At 40.1% G+C, this 18,736-nt stretch overlaps 1 protein-coding gene across 5 annotated transcripts in view; it reads left to right on the top strand.

The window, feature by feature from the left end:
- Window positions 1-15,461, top strand: part of UGGT1 (UDP-glucose glycoprotein glucosyltransferase 1) — a 66,191-nt gene extending 50,730 nt beyond the window's left edge. For all 5 annotated transcript variants that reach the window (XM_061636394.1, XM_061636397.1, XM_061636393.1 and 2 more), the window contains 12 exons: window positions 296-454; window positions 3,380-3,465; window positions 3,828-3,912; window positions 5,249-5,337; window positions 6,018-6,122; window positions 8,861-8,945; window positions 10,122-10,304; window positions 11,278-11,438; window positions 11,901-12,015; window positions 12,801-12,917; window positions 13,736-13,904; window positions 14,440-15,461. In XM_061636394.1, coding sequence (XP_061492378.1) covers window positions 296-454; window positions 3,380-3,465; window positions 3,828-3,912; window positions 5,249-5,337; window positions 6,018-6,122; window positions 8,861-8,945; window positions 10,122-10,304; window positions 11,278-11,438; window positions 11,901-12,015; window positions 12,801-12,917; window positions 13,736-13,904; window positions 14,440-14,465 — 1,380 coding nt within the window. In that variant the 3' untranslated portion in view covers window positions 14,466-15,461. The remainder of the gene's footprint in view (window positions 1-295; window positions 455-3,379; window positions 3,466-3,827; window positions 3,913-5,248; window positions 5,338-6,017; window positions 6,123-8,860; window positions 8,946-10,121; window positions 10,305-11,277; window positions 11,439-11,900; window positions 12,016-12,800; window positions 12,918-13,735; window positions 13,905-14,439) is intronic.
- Window positions 15,462-18,736: the final 3,275 nt, after the last annotated feature.

Below are 18,736 nucleotides of genomic sequence, written 5' to 3'. Positions count from 1 at the left end.
CTTTCTTTACCATGCCTGTATCTTCTAAAAGAAATGGAACGTCCATATCTAAATTCCAACTGTGAAATATTGTGCATACAGGATTATAGTGATGATGCGAAGCCAAACACTGTCTTACTAGTCATATGTACTGTGACTAGAATACTTCGTTATCAAAGGTTGCGAGATTCAGAATCGAGCACTGTGACTTGTTGCTCATAATTTGTCCTGTGTTTCAGTTATATTCCTGTGTGACTAATTTTTTTGCTTGTTATGCTTTTTGACTGCTTCAAAAAGTGGTGGTTTCTTTTCACAGGTGGAGAGTGTTGTGGCAGCTGAGTATGAACTGGAGCACCTCCTTTTGGAAGGTCACTGTTATGATATCACTACAGGGCAGCCCCCTCGAGGGCTTCAGTTCACACTAGGAACGTCAACAAACCCTGTGGTTGTGGACACTATTGTCATGGCTAACTTAGTAAGTGCCTGCTTTGCTCACCAAACTAAAATAGAATGCCTGTTGAAACAGATCTGTAAATACTCCAGTTGGCCAGTCAGGTGACTGACGCATTAATATGGAAAATCAAGGCCTTTGTTGGAATCCTGAGAATCTGCGCTATATCCCATCCGCAGGCAGAGATGACTCATTTTTTCACATAATTTCTCCCAGGATAAATAAAAAAAATAACTACCGTACCCTTGACTTCATATAGTACATTTTTGGTTGGATTATGTAAATGAGGTAAATTCAGAAAGGTCTTGTGTCCAGTTTATTCCCCTACAAACAGCCTCCATCCTTTTGATTCTAAGTTTAACAAAGAAAGCCGATTGGGCTATTTGAAATATGGGTTTTTCCCAAGTGCAGTTCTTTGACCAAGGGCAACAGGATATTGGAGAATTATGAATACAAATTAGGTATTTTCTAACAAGATCAGTGGGAGGAGAACAAATTAACACTGTGTGAATTTCTTTAAGATACTAACCCCCAAATCACACTCTCTCAAATATATCACCTTTTGTTACTTATTAAAAAAAGAATGCTGCATATGTAGTTAAATGGGCAACTAAATTCACTTGCAAATTTCTGTGGAAGACTGGAATTATTTATGAATAAAAATAAGTATATGGTAGCTTATTAAAAGAACAAAATTATTGGTATATCCATAGTATCAAGCCCCCAGCTATAGTATCTAATGTGGTTGAGAACTACCTGGAAATACGGAAAAGAGGAGACTTTATTTACTATTGGTAGTCTTGTGGGTATGGTAGGGAACAGGGGGGGGAAATATTGAAAGCCATCTCTCATGGAGGAAAGAGTGATATTGGGCCCCAAGATAGTCTTGTTAGCAATGTTAGAAAGAAGAACATGCAGGCGGGCCCCGCTTATAGGACAGGTTCCATTCCAGACTTCTGCCGTAAAGCGGAACCCCATTGAGTATAATGGGGCATGTCGCGCGAAAATGGTGCAAAAGCGGCAAAATCAGCTTTAAAATGGGGAATGAAAGCTGCCACATTAGCGGAACGCCTGTAAGCGGAGCACCGGTAAGCGGGGCCCTACTGTATCCAAGAAAAAAAAGAAGGAATCTTTTTCCATGTGATTGTGGAGCAAGGCTCATATACTCTAAACAATGGGAAAACTCCCAAGTATCAAAATTGAGATAATGGTATTATGTTAAACTGTGGGATATAGTTGTATTAAGCAAACTGATTTGGGCATTATGGATAAAACATGGGATGCATAATAATAATGATGATGATGATACAGTAGGGCCCCGCTTATACGGCGGGTTCCGTTGCGGACCCCTGCCGTAAAGCAGAAATCACCGTAAGGCGGAACCCCATTGAGTTTAATGGGGTGCGTTGCACGAAAATGCTGCAAAATGCTGCAAAAGCGGCTTTTAAAGAGGGGAGGAAAGGCGCCGCATTAGCGGAACGCTGGGAAGCAGGGCCCTACTGTAATAATAATATATTTATCATCGTCACTGTCTTTTTTTTTTTTTTGCGAGGAGAGGGGAGGAAATTCAGTATACATTATTGGAGCCCGTAACAGAATATAGTAGTTGGTAATCCTTTTTCACTTTTGAAGGAATATTAATTTACTTCTGTGATGTAACTTTATGAGTCCTTCATTTTTCTTGGTTTTTTTCTGACATGTCTGGATTGTCCTTTCTCTCTGTGTTATGTATTTGGCCAGTTATGTTTTGTATTTTATAAATTAAAAAAAAACTTCAACAGAATATGGCAGATACAAAACAACAATCAAATAATGAAGATAATACACCATCCACCAGATAGACCAAACACTTGCTGATACAGCAGCAGGGTTTTCACAGAATTCACAAAGGGACAGGGAATTCCACATCCTGGACATTGCCAGTCTGGGCATGGCCCTCTGAAGCATCCCAAACTATTGCAGCTGTGATGATTTATTATTTATTTATTTGTTACATTTATACCCCGCCTTTCTTTTCATGATAGAAATCCAAGGCGGCTTACATATGGTTCCCAGGCGGTCTCCCATCCCGGCACTGACCAGACCTGACCCTGCTTAGCTTCAGCAGGGAGCTGGCCATGTGCCTTCAGACCATCTGACCAAATAGGAAAGTCCATGCAAAAGGAGATTAAATATCCTTGTCCGAAGTTGTTTAGGGCTTCTTAAGTAATCACCAGCACTTTGAATTGAGCTTAGTAACAAATCAGAAACCAATGAAGCTGATACGATAATGAATAGCATGTTCTAAGAAGGGCTGTAACTCAATGGAAGAGCATTGGCTTTGCATGCAGAAAGTCCCAGGTTCACTTTCCAGCCTCTTCAGGTAGGGCTGGGAGAAACGCCTCCCTGGAATTCTGGAGAGCTACAGCCAGTCAATGCAGAGCCAATAGTCTGGATCAGTATAAAGCAGCTTCCTATGTTCCTGAGAAATCTGCTCTGATCACAACATTTTGCACTGGTTGCAGTTTCCAGTTGTAGCTTTTCACATGCATCCTTTTGCTCTAAAAATGAGCAGCACAAATCTGCATAATTCAGTGTGCTCCTTTGCGTCTCATGACAGTCCTGCAAACCCCGGGGTATATTTTTCTGAAAATTATTCCCAGACCTCTTGATTTCAGCAAAGTTTATATTTTGCTATCAAAAGTATCAGAAACAAACAGGCAAGCCTAATGTTTCTGGTGTTTGAAATGTCTAATTCCTAAGGTCTAACTTGGGTCAATGGAACATCTTAGCTGATTGCAGGTTGGCATTCATCATATTCTTGGGAGCATCATGTTTCCTGTGCAACTCTTTTGTATAACCTGTTAGCAGAGGCATTTAAATCTGTCTCTTCATGATGTGATGCTTAATACTAAACAAACTGCCTATCACAGGTCTAGGACGCTTGTCTTTTCTCTTTCCCCTTTACAGGGCTACTTCCAGTTAAAAGCTAATCCTGGTTCCTGGTTTCTAAGACTTAGAAAAGGAAGGTCTGATGATATTTACAGAATTTACAGGTGGGGTGGTAATAATAATTATTGTTTTTTCCCCAGGTTTTTTTGCTAAAGTGGCATTGGTTATGTTCATTGGGGGTTTTTTCTGACTGCCAGTATATGAGAGTTCAATAGCTCACTTGGCTTCCCTTCACTTTGCTGAGCTAACAAATTAGCATTTGAGTGAAATGTGTTTCATATGTAAATATGTGTTTGTGTTTTGGTTTATGAATCTTTCTGAAATACTTGGGAGCATAGACTGTTTGTGAAGGAAAAGCATTGTTGACCCAAGCTCATGATGGAAAGAGTACTGAAACTAGCAACAGAACAGCACTCCTCCTGAAGTGTTGGAGCTAAAGGTTTTTCGTTATTGTTATCCATTTTAGCCATGATGGTACAGATTCTCCTCCAGATGCTAGTGAGGTTGTCGTTGTTCTCAACAATTTCAAGAGCAAAATTATTAAAGTGAAGGTGAGTTTAAAAATGACACAGTAAAACTCATATGTTCAGTAACATTTGCGGTTGTTCTCCTATATAATAGTGGGTCCTATGGGCAAAACAAAGAAATGCGGTCCTTTATAGTTTTGGGTAATTTAGCAAATGAGATGACATCTATATAATATCCAAGCTCAGTAATACATATCTTATCAGCCCATTAAAAAAGCAAGGGAAGTTTCATTTGGCCTCCTTAGGTGTCCATTAGGTGTGTGAAACTGCCCTCCAAGCATACTCCCAACTCATAGAAGGGCTGCTAATAAGGAGAAAGTGATCAGCGGAAGAAAACCAGGCAGGCAGAACACTATGAACTGGAGGGGGTGGGGAGGATGCAAAGAGCGGCAGCCTCTGCATGTCCTAGAATATCTTTAATAACCTTTTTGTGTTTTAATATAGTTGCCAAACGTGCATTTCTGAGTTTAGTGTATACATCAGAGATGGCAGACCTGTGGCCCTCCCAATGGTTGTGGATTCCAACTCCCTTTGGCTTCAGCCAGTGTGGTCAGGGATGATGGGAGCTCCAGGCTTATGTGCATCTGGAGGGCCACAGGTTCCCCATCCTTAGTATATATTAAAGAGGAAATGCATTCGTTTAGTTTTCTAATATTTCTCACCATGTGAGGTAATCCAGAAGTGATACTGTAGATGCAAAACGATATGAAATCAGTATGTGCCTGCATGTTTTTTATCTGTAGCTGTTTACCCCCATGTAATACTGTCTCCTATCCACACCCTGTATAGTACTTCTGGCTCCTAATTTGAATCTGTTGTTCTTGACTGATTTAGTTCTTATATTGCAGTCCTACTTCATTTGGAAAGCCTTGGTGATTTGCAAGATTTATTTTACTGTAGCTTGCAATTTGTATGACGCATGTAATTTAATGTTTAACCTCTTCAAGTCTTACAGCTAGCTAGGATTTTACGTGACTGATTTCTTAGTCAAACATTTTTCTCTCTCTCTAGATATTGTCTTAAATTTAGTTGATACTGTGGCTCATTTCTAATTGAAAAAATAAAACGTATCAAACCAGGTAGTTCAGAGAGCCAGTGTGGCATAATGGTTAGAGTGTTGGACTACGACCTGGGAGACCAGGGTTCAAATCTCCCATAGCCATGAAGCTCACTGGGTGACCTTGGACCAGTCACTGCTTCTCAGCCTCAGATGAAGGCAATGGTAAACCCCCTCTGATTACTGATTACCATGAAAACCCTATTCATAAGGTTGCCATAAGTCAGAATCGACTTGAAGGCAGTCCATTAGGTAGTTCAAAAGTAGGTTTTAGTCAGAAGCTTAAGCTTCTTCTCTTTATAGGTTCAGAAGAAACTGGATATGTTAAACGAGGATTTATTAAGTGATGGAACAAATGAAAATGAATCTGGATTTTGGGAATCTCTTAAATGGTAAACAGCTGTCCTATTCTTCACTGTCCTTCCAGTTTTGGAAGCATTCCTTCATACTGTAATTGCATGTGCTGTAAAATACCTTCAATCCTTATGTATCTCATTATAATGAAATACCATATCAGTACATTTAGAATCATTTTTAATTATCTGAGTAAGAATTTGGGGCATAGATCCACTCAGATCTGAGCGTCTACTTGTTAGCTGGATATCATCCTTTGATAGGAGTAGGTCTTACATTGCAACTAAATTAGAGTAGAATAGTAACATTAGTTTTTATATTTCTGCAGAAAAATTCATTGTTTTTCTGTAACAGACTGACTAATGTTAGGTGGCATGAGCTGTCATTGGCAAGTGCTATGAAATTATGCATTTGTTTTTGATCTGAATGTTTCATGTTCCAGAAAGCCTGAATCTTTTGTCTTCAAGTTTTGGGCACTATGCTTTTTCATGTTTCATGTTACCAGCATATTTTGGGTTATCAAAGACCTTTTGTACTTGGAATCAGTTGACAATACTAAGCATGACGAAGACAAGACAGCCAGTGCCTGCAGCAGTCCCGACAAATGTTGGTTAGGTGTAGGACATAGAATGGAAGTAGAAACCTCGCTGTTGTATGTGACATTGCAGATTGGTGTATAATCATTGGGGGGGGGTTCTCCACTTTTTCCTTTTTTAAGGGGGTTTACAGGTGGACAGAAGAAAGAAGAGGTGAAGCAGGAGAAGGATGATGTGCTCAACATATTTTCTGTGGCATCAGGGCATCTGTATGAGAGATTTCTCCGGTTAGTCCAGAATCAATAGTACATTACCAAATCCACTCTATAGATAGCCTTCATTAACTACATTTCTTTGCTTTGCACAAGCTCTATCAAAATATCCAAATTTATAATAGTTTCCTACTGCTGCATCAATACTAAATCTATGTTCTTCATATATAAATGGCTTTGTATATATATGGAGCAGCATGCATCTGATTCTATCCCTTGTACAGACAAGGTAGAAGGACACAGCATGCACTTAAGGTTTCTCTGCAGGTGGTAATGAGAAATCCAGAGTGCTTTCATCCTTGAGACTGATAAGCATTACCACAAGACTTCAAATAATACTGCAATAGATTTTCACCAAATTCTTCATCAGGTGTTTTCTGTTTCAGTGCATGTGGAGCTAGGAGAACTTTGAATTTCTCAAAAAGTGGGGTAGTTTTAATTTTTCTAGACTTTCACCCAAATCTCTTAATGATGCAATATCGCCCCCCCCCAAAAAAAATCATAGGTTTATCACTTGCAGAAATCTCAGATACTGAAAATGCAAACCAGGAGGTTTTATTTAAATTCAGTAACTCACTATTTTGAATGTTCTATACAGTAGGGCCCTGCTTTACGGCGTTCCGCTTTACGGCGCTTTGTTCATGTGGCGGTTTTCAATTAGGGAAAGGCCCTGCTCTTACAGCGCTTGTCCCGCTAATATGGTGGGTTTTTTCCGTCGTGCGCCATTTTGATGTCATTTTTGTGTGACGCGGCCCGTTATAGTCTATGGGGCCCCACTTTACGGCAATTTCCGCTTTACAGCGGGGGCCTGGTCCCTAACCCGCCGTATTAGCGGGGCCCTACTGTACTGTTTTGGAATTAGACAGGGTCCATTTGCTTGTTTTCACTCAAATTCCAAAAAATACTAGCCACATTGTTGCAGTGCAGTTCCTAGAGCTTATCATGATGGCTTTCTCTCCAGATGTTTCTACAAGAGCAACTTCAAACTTTCAGGTTTTCATGTAAGAGCAATTTTATGTTTCAGTAATTTTGCATTCAGTAAGAACATAAGAAAAGCTTGCTGGATCAGGCCAGTGGACCAGCATCCTGTTCTCACAGTGGCCAGACAGACTCCCATGGGAAACCCACAAGCTGGACCCCAGTGCAAGAGCACTGTCCCCTCCTGCGGCTTCCAGCAATTGGTTTTTGGAATCATACTGCCTCTGACTATGGTGGCAGAGCAAAGCCATCATGGCTAGCAGCCATTGATAGCTTTTTCCTCTGGGAATTTGTCTAATCCTCTTTTAAAGCCATCCAAGTTGGTGGCCATCACTGCCTCTGGTGGGAGCAAATACCATAGTTCAACTATGCGCTGCCTGCAAAAGTACTTTCTTTTGTCTGTCCTGATTTTTGTGATTGTCAAACTCCTCCAGAGGCCGTTTGTTTTAAAATATTTATAGCCCAACCTTCATCCTAAGATCTCAGATTTGCATAAAAATAAAATCACATATAAAACATTTAATCCATTAATTCAAGAACAGATGAAATAACATTATACACCAACTCCAGCTCATCTAAAAGCTCCAGCAGAACATTAAAAATTACCATAGGCTTGAGAAAATAATGGTGTTTTTAAGCTGGCATCTAAATGAAAATAAAGTAGGCACCAGCTGAATTTCAGAGGGGAGGGAGCTCCACGGAGAAGGCTTTGTCTTATCTCACTGCAATGTATAACACCTGGTGACAGAACACTCAAGATCTGTCAGGGAGGCTCTCCTGGCATCCAGGCAGGGTTGTACAGGAAGAGATCCTCCCACGTATGTAGACCCCAAGTTATTCAGGGCTTTACAAATCAGCAGGAATACCTTGAATTTGGACCGGAAACGTATTGGTAACCAGTGCAATTCCTTGAGAACCACTGACGCTGTACAAGTATGTGGTGTGTAGCAAATACCTTCCAAATGTGGTTGATGCTGATAAAAATATTTTCATTTTGTCAGTTGCTTTTTACAACAAAAAGTCTCAAAGCAACTTGATTAATCTCCAGATAAGGAGGGAACAAGATTATGGGTGGTGTCCAGCTAATCAGTTCCTCTAGTGCAACGAGTTTTAGTTTTAGTGGAATTTCCTCCTCCCTCCTCTCCCCTTGTGCCCCCTGCATGCCCCGTAAATCTGCTCTGGAGGGTTGGGGAAACCTCTGCTGGAGTAGATTGGGGGAGGGTGGGGAGAGAAGAGGGCAGGGAAGTTTCATTGTGCAGCTAAAATGCCTTGCACTAGTGGAACTGATTATCTGGATACTGTCCTATATGTGAAATACACAGCTCTTGGAGCAAAATCATACTTTGTTTTACAAAACCCTTTTACTTATTTATTAGCCTTTGTCCTTGTTTCATTTATAAAAAATAGAAGATTATTAGGTAACTAATGTAATGCTTTGTTATGACTTTGTTCACATAATGTATCTGGAATACAAGACCACACATGTACATACCCTCTGTGGTTTATTTTCTATATGAACATAGCTGTAATGCAGCACAAAATACAGACTTTGCCTTATGGCATATATTTTTAAGATACATATTTTTTAATTGGGCAAAGTATTTTTATAAGCAAGGTTGGTATATTCTTGATTTTCTTGTACAGCCATCAATAATTTCATAAATACAAATTACATAAAGGACTGAGATATAAGAGCATGACACTGTACACTGCTGATTGGTGTTAGTTCTAGATATTTAGAAGACTTTATCTCTCTCTGTCTGTTGCCTTAACAGTATAATGATGCTATCTGTGCTGAAACATACACAGACTCCAGTGAAGTTCTGGTTCCTGAAGAACTATCTGTCACCTACATTTAAGGTTTGTTGCAAGAAAATGCTTAATATTGTCTTTTTTTAAAGCATTTCTGCCACCCATCTGTTCCGCCCTACCCTAGTATGACTGTTTATTGATTGATCAGTTAAAATAAATGCATGTAGGAAAAAGGCATGGGAAGGGAAAAGGAAAACAAGCAAACACAGGAACTAATTCTTGAAGTTACACAGTAATTCTTATAATGATCAGCTTGCATGGAAACAGTTATGGGAGGAGAGGAGCCAAATTACAGCTGGGTTTCAGCCAAGTTGACTGAGTCTTGCTATCTTATCTCTCTGCTCAAGCCAGGTAGAATATACGTCGTATAAAGCGGCTTTAGTCCTCCTTCAGAGAGGCATTCTATTGGCAGTGCCCTACCCTGAGCTCCTGCAGATATTGCTTCATGGGCACATAGCGTAGAAGAACCTAGCAGTGGGACCCTATGCACTCTGCTTTGAGAGTAAATCCCACAGAATTCAGTTAGACATAACTTTCAAATAAATGTCACAAAATTGGGTTTTAAGTTGCTACCCCTGAAAGTAAATGTAATGCTTATTGGGACAATTTCTATGAAGGAATTTAAGAATATTAGAAGAATCTGCTGAATCAGGCTAATGGCCCATCTAGTCCAGCATCCTGTTCTCACAGTGGCCAACCAGACGCCCATAGAACAGTAGAGCTGGAAAAGCCCAAAAAGGTCACTGAGTCCAACCCTCTGTTCAAAGCAAGAATCCAACTTAAAGCATGCCTGACACTTCATTGGCTACCAAGCCCTGTCAAAATTTGTGGACTTCTTCTCTTCTGGTGCTTGTAGTTGCACCATTATTGATGGGAAACACCACTATCGTTATTATTATTAAATTTCATGTATGCCTTTCTCAAAACAAGACTAAAGAGAACTTGCAAAACATTTACAATATACAAAACCTATTATTATTATTATTATTATTATTATTATTATTATTATTATTTCAATTTATATTCCACTCCTGCTCCCAGAGGAGTCCAGGGCAAAATCTTAGTAGCAGTAGCAGTAGCAGTAAATAAGTTATCTGATAAAATATCTGATTTCTTTAAGGTTGATACTGTGTTTTCTTTTTCTTTTGCTATAAACATAAAGTGCTTTAAATATCGTTTTTATATCAGAAACTCTTAGAACCATTAACCATTGTTTTGTTCCAGGAATTCATCCCATACATGGCTGAAAAGTACAATTTCCAGTATGAACTAGTTCAGTACAAATGGCCACGATGGCTTCATCAGCAAACAGAGAAGCAGCGCATCATCTGGGGTTACAAAATTCTTTTTCTGGATGTGCTTTTCCCCCTTGCAGTTGATAAATTCCTGTTTGTAGATGCTGACCAGGTAAGTGGTCTTGAAGCCTTAAAAAGTACTAGGTCAGTGCTAATAAAATTTATGGGTGACTGTATTATAAATTATACCGATCTCCTCCCCTTCCTTCCTGTACACCTTGCTAGCATGCGCAGGAGAGCACTCTCAGAAAGTAACGTAACAAAGTCTCACCCAGGGGAATTTGCAGCTGGAAGCAAGACCTTTGGGGGGCAAAACGCAGCAAGTCTGAACTGAATTCCCTTGTGACTTCAGCAGGTGGTAGACAATCCCATATCTCTACTAACACCTGTTTGCAGTTTCCAGCAAGAGCTGACATGAATTTATTCAGACCCTTCTTCACAGAATGTTCTGTTCTAAGACTTCAATCCTCATTTGTTTGAAGATAAAGGGCAATAGTTGCTCTGCAACTATTTATAGGCCCTCTTCTCATATTCCTAGAGAATTTATTTGAAAGAAAGAAATAGATCAGAACAGGTTAAATTAAATGAATTACTTAAAATATATGCACTATGCTGTAGGTCTAGGCCATCTTTTATTACATTGCTTCTGCTATCTGATTGAGATGAAGGTGGACCTCCCCCTGTTCTCAAGGCAACTTCAGGGCTTGAGAAGTCAGGCAGTGTGTTTCTGATGCCCCTTTTCTCCTCTCAGAGCCCATGCTAGGATGGTGGAAGAGGGCAGCAAGTTGCTGAGAGAGGGGAGGGAAGTGCTTCTTACTACTTCACGTCATGTTCAATTCAGAGGAAGAGAGGGCAGATCCCGATTTGATAAAATAGGTGTGGCCTTGTTCCCATCTCTGGCAATGGCCTTGATAGAGGATGGGAGAGTAGAGGGTAGGGTTGAGGAACTAGGGCTGTCTTCTGTATTCCACCTGTCAATCTTGATGGGTCTTTAGGTAATAACTCTCATAACATCTGGAGGTTCTAGTCCCAAATTATCATCAGAACTGAAATTGAAGGTAGGGTATAAACTACTTTTCTTTTAGATTGTGCGTACAGACCTCAAGGACCTAAGAGAGTTCAACTTGGATGGGGCACCTTATGGTTACACACCATTCTGTGAAAGTCGCAGAGAGATGGATGGCTACAGATTTTGGAAGTCAGGATACTGGGCAAGTCACTTGGCTGGAAGAAAATACCACATCAGGTGATAGATGTTTGTTCTTCCTGATACTGTGTTAGCTGTTTCTTCAAGTACTTGAAAACAGTACATCACCAACTGCTGCTGTCTAAGTGGAGTTTGTGCAATTGTGTTGAAATGTACACACACTGAGTTTGTGTGTAGGATTTGCATATTTTGTGTTTCAAGTTCCATCACAAAATGTAGAGTGTCCGTTTGATATTTTAGGCAAGGGAAGCTTGTTTCCTATATGCTTTCTTTTTATAATAGTGAAGCTTTTGTGGCTATAAATTAGTTTATCAGAAGACATGTGGGTTTCCCTTCGACAGGAACAAATGCCAATAGATGATACATTCTAAGAACGTTCTTCCAATTTGCCCACTTGTGATTATATGTATTCTGAAAATACAATCTGAATGTATTTTGCATTTTACCTCTTAAGGTAGCATGAAATACAGTGACTCAAACAGCTGCTCTCTCTGTTCTTAGTGCTCTCTATGTTGTGGATCTGAAAAAGTTCAGGAAAATAGCTGCAGGGGATCGGCTTAGAGGCCAGTATCAAGGACTTAGCCAGGATCCCAACAGTCTCTCCAACCTTGATCAGGTACTTGTTATGCTTTCATTACAATAGTATTTTTTTAAGAACGTAATTTTTAAGGCATCTGCAGAGTTAGAAAACTGCAAAATTGGCACAAAGATAAGATGGGCAAGTGAGGAGATGATCCGAAAAAGCAATTATTGAGGCTAAGGAGGAGGACATTTTGAGAGGAAGAGGTACATGTAAACACTAGTTGTAGGTGAGTGGACAAATGGAAAACAACATAAATAAACTGAAGGGACCCTCCATGGTATGTGGGCTCTAGGATTGGTGTGGTAGAACCAGAAATGCTAGCTGTGGGACAGGAGAAAAGAAGGACACTTAACTGGGATTTTGTAAGTATGAACAAGTAAAAAAGAATGCAATACAGTTAGAGCTTCTTGGTTTTTGATTGACAATTTATGGCTGTAGACAGTTGCCAAGCTTGCAAAAAAAGAATAACTACTAGATGTTCTACACTGCTGGCTTACAGATTCTCACTTGGTCCAGTGTCTTCATGTTACAATTGTAATCCATGATCCTTGTCTTTTGTTCCTGAATCTCATGGACTGAAAACCACATGGGGTGATATTACTGATATTTGTGTTCCACAATATAATTTGTTGCCATGTATTTACTGTTAAGTTTGATCAGTCATTTGTTGATGTTATTGTCTGTCCAGAACTTACTGTGCCTTCTACTAATGTTAGTTCACATCTCATTGTAGGTCTAGTCAAAAGTCTTCTGAAAGGGTACTAAGGAAACAAGTTTACTGTGTTAAAAGAACTGCAATTTTGTTTTCCTTCTGACAGGACTTGCCAAACAACATGATCCATCAGGTGCCCATTAAATCACTCCCACAAGAGTGGCTTTGGTGTGAAACATGGTGTGATGATGCTTCAAAGAAAAGAGCAAAAACCATTGATCTGGTAAGGCTCCTTGTACACAACAGAGCAGGAGGGGGCACATGCCACACTTTAATCATATATAAATGTGTTTAAATTCTATAATGTATCAAAATAGTAAGGATATTTTTCCTATTTATGTTACTTTCATATTTTTCCAAAGAAAAGTGTTATCACTTAGGTGAGGGATGTCCAGCTTCTGTATTCTCAGGAGATATTTTAATTTCCAAGCGCTGGTCTGGGAGCCAAATGCAACCGTGACCTCTTAATAAAGTTGTTGCCCTCTAGCAGTAAGTGCTTCATAATTATGGACCATATGCAACCTGGCATAGCAATGCATAAAATATGTTCAGAGACCCCATAACCATTTCCTTAATTTTATGGAACTTTTCAAAGTTTGTTTAATCTGGAAAAATTGCAGTCCTTGCCAGTGGCCTGATTCTATCAAACTTTATGCTTCACATTAAAACAATCTGTGGTTTCTAGTAACCAAGGTTTGCTTGGAGAGAAGCAAACCACAAGCCCAAGTTTAGATATCACAACAAGTCAGACTTTGGTTTGATTCCCAGCAGTGAGCCAGGAGCAGGGGAAGAGTAGAGCAAGAACTTTTCAGCAGCATGCACCAGCATTCACCAGCATTCACATTAAACCATAGTTGGTTTTTAACTATGGTTTAATGTGACATGTGAACCAGACCAGTAAGAGTTAAATTTAAAACAAATAGCAGTATAGTTTTCATGTTGAATCATATTCACGGCTTAAGTTACACATCCACTATTCAGTAAGTTTTTCCTGTATGTGTGAAAGGCCACATATTTCTTGACATATGTGTTGCATTTCAGTGCAATAACCCAATGACCAAAGAGCCCAAGCTGCAGGCAGCTATGAGGATTGTCCCTGAGTGGCAGGATTATGATCAAGAAATTAAACAGCTTTATAGTCGTTTCCAACAAGAAAAAGAATCAGGATCACTTTTTACAACAAATGAAACTAAACAGCAAAGTCGAGAAGGTAAGTTCCCTTGTACAGCTTTTAAGATGCATCTGTTGTTCACACACTGATGTCAGATGTGCCTACTGAAAGTGTGGAATGGCATTAAAGCTGTTATCTACCACTTCCCAAGATGCAAAACTTCCTATGGTACATTTTAAGGCATAACTGCAGGGGGAAAAATACACTGTCGTGGTCTATCTAAGCACAGTGGAAAAGAAATGATAGGAATGCTCTTTACTTTGTTTCTTTACAATCATGAACTTATCCTATAACTTTAAATATATGAGCTTGAAGTTATTCTTTTCCTTTAATCCTTGCTGCGTTCAGCCTTTGCAAACCTCTGTCTTGGTTATGGAAAGAAACTTATTAGCCATGAGTAGCTGCTGTTGTGACAACTGACTGTGCAGGTTTTACTGTGTCGAAGATGAGACTTTTGCATCTTTGACCTTTGGCAAAATAGTGGCTTTTTAAAAATAGAAATCTGGGTTTAGAGCTACGATGATATATTTACATGTACCTTTCATACTGATTTTTCCCCTCCTCTCTTCTACAGAAATGGCAGCACATGTGGAATTATGATCCATGGTGACCAACCAAGTGAGACTATTTCATACAGAATTTTTCTATGAAATGCTAGTTTTTTCTAGTATGTTTGCAAAACTGCTGAGAAATGCTGAAGGGGGGTGACGAGATATATTACTTGCGATTTGATTTTGGCAGATGGAATAGAATCTAGATGATTGAGATTAGCATAACTGGTTTTCTTTACACCTGCAAGAGATGGAAGAGCCCATGGAGGAATATAGAATTTTGGCAATGATTGATGTATGCTGAAAAGCAGCAAGTCTCGTCATCTAGTTTTTGGCCACTATACCACTGGACATCAAGATTCTGGGTCACCTCTATCTTTCTCAAGAGCTCAGAAGAAAGATACCACTTTAGAGAGGGTAAAACACTGAGAATACCCAGGCACTTCCCTCCCTTGTGGTTTGAGGTAGAGCTAACTCTTTCAGGTTTGAGCAGGGCTTGTTATCATGCCTTGAACTGGCTGACACAGTCTCAGATGTCAAATGGATTCAGTTTTTTTTTCATTACCCCCTCAGTTCTGGGAGGAGAACCACAGTTACTTTAATTTAAAATGCATTGTGAATATCACAGATAACTTGCAATGACCAAAACGTCAAGGCAACCCAACCAACTTCAAAAATATACGTTTGCAAATAAATGTTTATTTTAATGAGGTGAACACTGTGTGGCACCTAACCTTTTTTTTAATTGCAAACCTAAGAGAGTTGTTATTGAAGACTGCAAAATTAATAGGGCATTAAGACTTCTGTGATTTTGTGGCTCTCATGAATGTTCTTTTGTTTATGCAAATATGTGGAAGCTTTTTGATTTATGTAAGTTTCTTAAGATTATTTCTCCTCAAACACAAGAGTGATGTCAGGTCAATAAAGCCTTAGAGTTCCTATATCATACTCTCTAATCCTCCTCTCTTGGGGTCCATGCCCTTCTTAATCACTTCATTTGTATTTTCCGTTAAATATTTTTTACTATAAAATGTCAGACTTCACACTTTCCAGATTCATTTCCAGCCAGGTTTTCCACTGCAGAAAACATTTTCCTCTGAATGAAAGACCTTTAAAGGGATGATTAACCTTGTGATTTCCTCAGTTCTCCTTTTCCAATAGCTTACCCCCACTCGCATCCCCCACTTTCATATGAAGTAGGCAACTCCAGCACAAAAGCACCATGCTTAGGATGCACTGAACAGCTGTTTGTAATTGTGAAATCACTACAGAAAATGTCAGAGAGGGTCAGTCTTTTACCTTTGCTAGGGGCAGAAGCTCTTCTCCCTCTCTGTCTAGCCCTATCTCATGACTAGGAAGCTGGTTGTTTTCAGAGTTCCTGCACCTTCTGTCTTGGGATTCTGCTTTTTCCTCTGATTTCAGTTTTTTTCCTGAGTACTTGCTATAGTTTCTTCCACTATCTTGGTGGGACCAGATGAAGGGGGGAGGGAGAGACATAGGGGGGTATCCCTTTTTTAAGAACTTTAAGTTGGCTAGAAAGCATCTTCCTCTTCCTTCATTTCTCCCTCTGCCCCAACTTTTCCTCAGCTCTAGCAGAGAAAACTGGGCTGGACACACCAGCTGCTTCAAACTTATCTGGGAGGAGACAAAGCTTCTCATGTTGACACTCTACCTACAGTGGCTTCCACTTTAGCTTCTGCGGGTCTGAGGCAGGAAGTGCAGCATCCAAGTAGGCCTGGTTTTCCACCTCTACCCCTGCCGAGGGTCCAGGTGCCCAACAAATAAGTTGTTCAAGGGTGGCAAGTGCCCCCTTTGATTGAGACGGGTTACAATAGCCTTTTGATCCAAGCTGCAAATTCCTCAAAAGGAAGAGAGAAGAAACTTGATAACAGTGAGCGTAACAGGCATTTCCAACAGAAGTCTTTAGCCACCTTTTGGCTAGAGTTCTGTATCCTTCAGCTTCCAGAAGATCAAGCGGGGCAAGGAAATAGATGCCTCTTTGCCTCATCTGAAAGGGTACAGGGCAGTGTGTGTACCCCCCCCACTTCACCTGGGGCCACCCAAGACATCTATCGTGCCCTTAACACACATGCCTATAAAAGCTGAGGACTGGCCAAAAACACCCAATGCCAAATTGGATAGACTACCTTCTGAACTCACAGACGAACGAGAATTTATTCTAAGTAAAAAAAAAGGGGGAGGAAATCCATCTCTGTGCAAGGAGCCCTTTACACAGCTGGGACGTACAAGAGCAGCAACATCCCTAGGATAAGGCTGCCCATGTGGTGGGCTGCAGCTTCAGGAACTCAGTCCCTCTATGGTATGCTCCGCCCAAGCACAGCATCTGCAAAAGGCATGCCTTGCCACTTCAGGGCTATGGCACGTGCCCTTGGCTGAACTGTATCTATAAGAGAGAGACTGGGGAGCAAGACTTCTGTGATAGAACAGGCTTCTATGGACCATCCTTGAACTGTGGATGAAAGATTTCTCTGTCCATTGACAGAGAAGGATGGCCTTCAGCTTCTCCATATTGGGGAAAAAAAGCAGTAAATAGTGTTTCTCATGTAGCCTGTAATGTAGAATGAACTGCAGCACTCCCCAGCACTTCACCTTTGTGAGGCATCACTCAAGATGGGGCTGTTCATCTCAGTTTTCTGAAAGTGAAAATAATTGCACTTCACTCTATACAGCATGGATACTGTGTCACCTTGCTACCAACGGCCTTTCTGGTCGATACCTGATTGTGTACATCGCTAAGCGTGCTGGGCCTAAGTGGCTCAGGATTAGGGCTTTCCAATTTTCAGTGAAGACGATTCAGCTGGCACACAATTGATTATTTGTACAGTACAATTTATAGAAACATCAGGAGGGCTGATGGTAAATGAGGTAAACATATTTACCATCTGAAATATGGTGTATGTAATGCAATGTGAAAATTTGTGGATGTCCTAATCAGAATGATATGCCAAACCTCTGACTGGGAGTGATTATTTTAATTATCAAAGAAATGTGTAATTTCTAGCTATTGAATGAACCGGAGTGACATTTTTTAAAAAAATTGAACTGCAGTTTGACATATGTACCACCAATGGAGCATAAAGCGTAACACTTGCTGTACATTTTTTTTAAAAAAAAATTATGGCACTTTGAAAGCTATTTATTAAATTTGCCGCAGCTATTGAGACAGCTTTATGTGCCTATTTAGCTTCATAAAGAGGATTAGTTTAAGTTCGACATGTTGTATTTTCCAGTTGTGTGTGAAGTAGCTTTGGAATAAAAAAATGGAAGTTAAAAAACAAGTAAATAGATACAGATATTTTCATAACTGGTGAGATGAGGATTTTTTTTAAGATTGGCAGTTTGATTTCCCCCTCTCTCTTTGCCCCAGCTTTTATTTAATACTCCTTTGCCCCGAATTAGGGTGGTGAGCATGTTATGATGGTCTGTGCTTAGATTTGTGGAGCCTCTTGGATTCTGAAGCTCTCTGAGGGATGAGAACTGCTTTGTCAGAGGTTTCACAACTTGAACTAATGAAGAACAGAATAAGAGTGGCTATTGATGCTGTTGCCTCTTTCATGTTCTCTCTGCTGCTTCAGCAGCACAGGGAACCTGGGGCAACGTCAAAGTAGCTGGCTCTCATTCAGATTTCCTCAGATTCACAGGTACTTTGATGGCCCACTATGAGACTGAAGATCAGCAGAGTTTCATCATTCATCACCTGTGCATTAAACCCCTATTTGACGAGGGCTCTCCCCAACTGAGAGAACTCTCTTTACCTGAAGACTTTGCCAGTACATCCCATTTGAGCATCTTCCAATCAGTGCAGAATCTACATATTCAGGCTGACTTTAAATTGTTTTATTTTAACATATTTGCATACCTTAAGCCTTGGTGCTTGGGTGGATATTAAATCTAAATTTCTAGGGGTTTTAAAGTATTTTCTGAAGAATAACTATAGCACATTTCCTATTAATTAAATGCTTACTTCCTGTGAATTTATCCTGTGAATATAGTCACCCTATATTTGGTGACTTTACCCACTAAAAATACTTAGCTAGGCTACTGCACCGTGGCCATTGGCTGAAGGAGGAAACTTCTGCTTAGATAGTAAGGATTCCAGTGGTGCGTGGCACCGCAGAATAGCAGAGAGGCAAATTGACACCAGATCCTATATAGAGTATGAGAGATCAAGGATGAAATGCAAGGACCCTAAGCATGGAAGGAAAGTTAAGAAACCTGGAGTAGTTATGCCAGTCAGGAGGCCCATCAAGTAAGGTGGGTTGGATCAGGTACTGGAGGCATGAGATGGGCAACAAAGCT

The sequence above is a fragment of the Rhineura floridana genome, chromosome 7 (assembly GCF_030035675.1).
Source record: "Rhineura floridana isolate rRhiFlo1 chromosome 7, rRhiFlo1.hap2, whole genome shotgun sequence".
Taxonomy (NCBI): domain Eukaryota; kingdom Metazoa; phylum Chordata; class Lepidosauria; order Squamata; family Rhineuridae; genus Rhineura; species Rhineura floridana.
This window is presented reverse-complemented; position numbering and strand designations above follow the sequence as displayed.